This window comes from Trichoderma citrinoviride (genome assembly GCF_003025115.1).
Source record: "Trichoderma citrinoviride strain TUCIM 6016 unplaced genomic scaffold BBK36scaffold_498, whole genome shotgun sequence".
Lineage (NCBI taxonomy): Eukaryota > Fungi > Ascomycota > Sordariomycetes > Hypocreales > Hypocreaceae > Trichoderma > Trichoderma citrinoviride.
Window position 1 is genome coordinate 1 of NW_020195206.1, and position 1,088 is coordinate 1,088.

At 53.8% G+C, this 1,088-nt stretch overlaps 1 protein-coding gene across 1 annotated transcript; it reads left to right on the plus strand.

The window, feature by feature from the left end:
* Positions 1 to 481: 481 nt before the first annotated feature.
* Positions 482 to 1,078, plus strand: BBK36DRAFT_1195890 (hypothetical protein; the record flags this gene model as incomplete). The annotated part of the gene is made up of 1 exon (XM_024896916.1): positions 482 to 1,078. A coding segment is annotated over exon 1 (549 nt), but the record flags the coding sequence as incomplete, so codon positions are not given.
* Positions 1,079 to 1,088: the final 10 nt, after the last annotated feature.

Consider the following 1,088-nt stretch of genomic DNA (forward strand, 5'->3'; position numbering starts at 1 on the left):
TGCAGCTATACCGGAAATGTGCTGCTGTGGTGCTCTAGCCCCGGATCTGGCATAGCACGGAATCTATAAGACGTTGTGCAAGTTCAAGCTGGTTGATGCTCAACACCTACGAATCTACCTATAACTCCATATATAAACCATTGCCATCATCTTTTGTTATTAATGAGCTTACCTTGGTTATGTCCTATCACCGTCGATGCAATCTCTGATGAACTATCGTTTCTTCAGCGAGAATGTACCGTGTGTCGTTCTACTATTAGCCGAGGCTATCAGCACTAAAGCAAACCTTACATACCTACCTATACAGCAAGCACTACTATCGCTATCTGACTACCTAGTATCTTCCCTACCTACCTAATCAGAAGCTTGCTTGGTGGGATGAAACAGCAACAGGGCTGCGCCGCCTCGTGGCTCCTTCCGTGCTAGTCGCCTCAATGCCTCGCATGCCCGATCTGCGTCATCATCAACGAGGCTCTTCTTCCCAGCACCTCCCACATGGAACCTCCACCAGACCTTTTCGCCGGCAACTATGGCTGAGACAAACCTCGCGCAAGCCTCCTCCTCCTCCTCCCACTCCCCAGAGAACCCGCCTGCAAAGCCCTACTATGCGAAGCGCCCTCACAAAAAGTCCAGGGCCGGCTGCCAGAGCTGCAAGGCGCGAAAGGTCAAATGCGACGAGGCCAGGCCCGTCTGCCGGTCCTGCAAGCTGAGAAAGGCGGACTGCGTCTACGCCGCTCCCCAAAAGCCGCAGAAACTGCCGGACGAGACGCCGTCACCGTCGCCGGACTCCCTCGATGATGGGCCACTGACGCGCCTCGCCAAGTCCGCGGCGTCTTCAACAGCCACCAAGCTCGCCAGCATGTCTTCGACTTCGTCCGTCCTGTTTTCGGCGCCGATACTCTCCCTTGCAGAGAAGCACCACATCCAGTCTACTTCGATACCTGCCGAGTTACTATGCTGTCCGATGGGGATCGACCAGGCAGATATGAAGGCATTATGGTTCTATGCGATGAAAACATGTACTTCCTTTTCCACCTTGGCGGACGATGGGAACAAGTACACCATGAGAAGCCTGTTGGTTCGATATG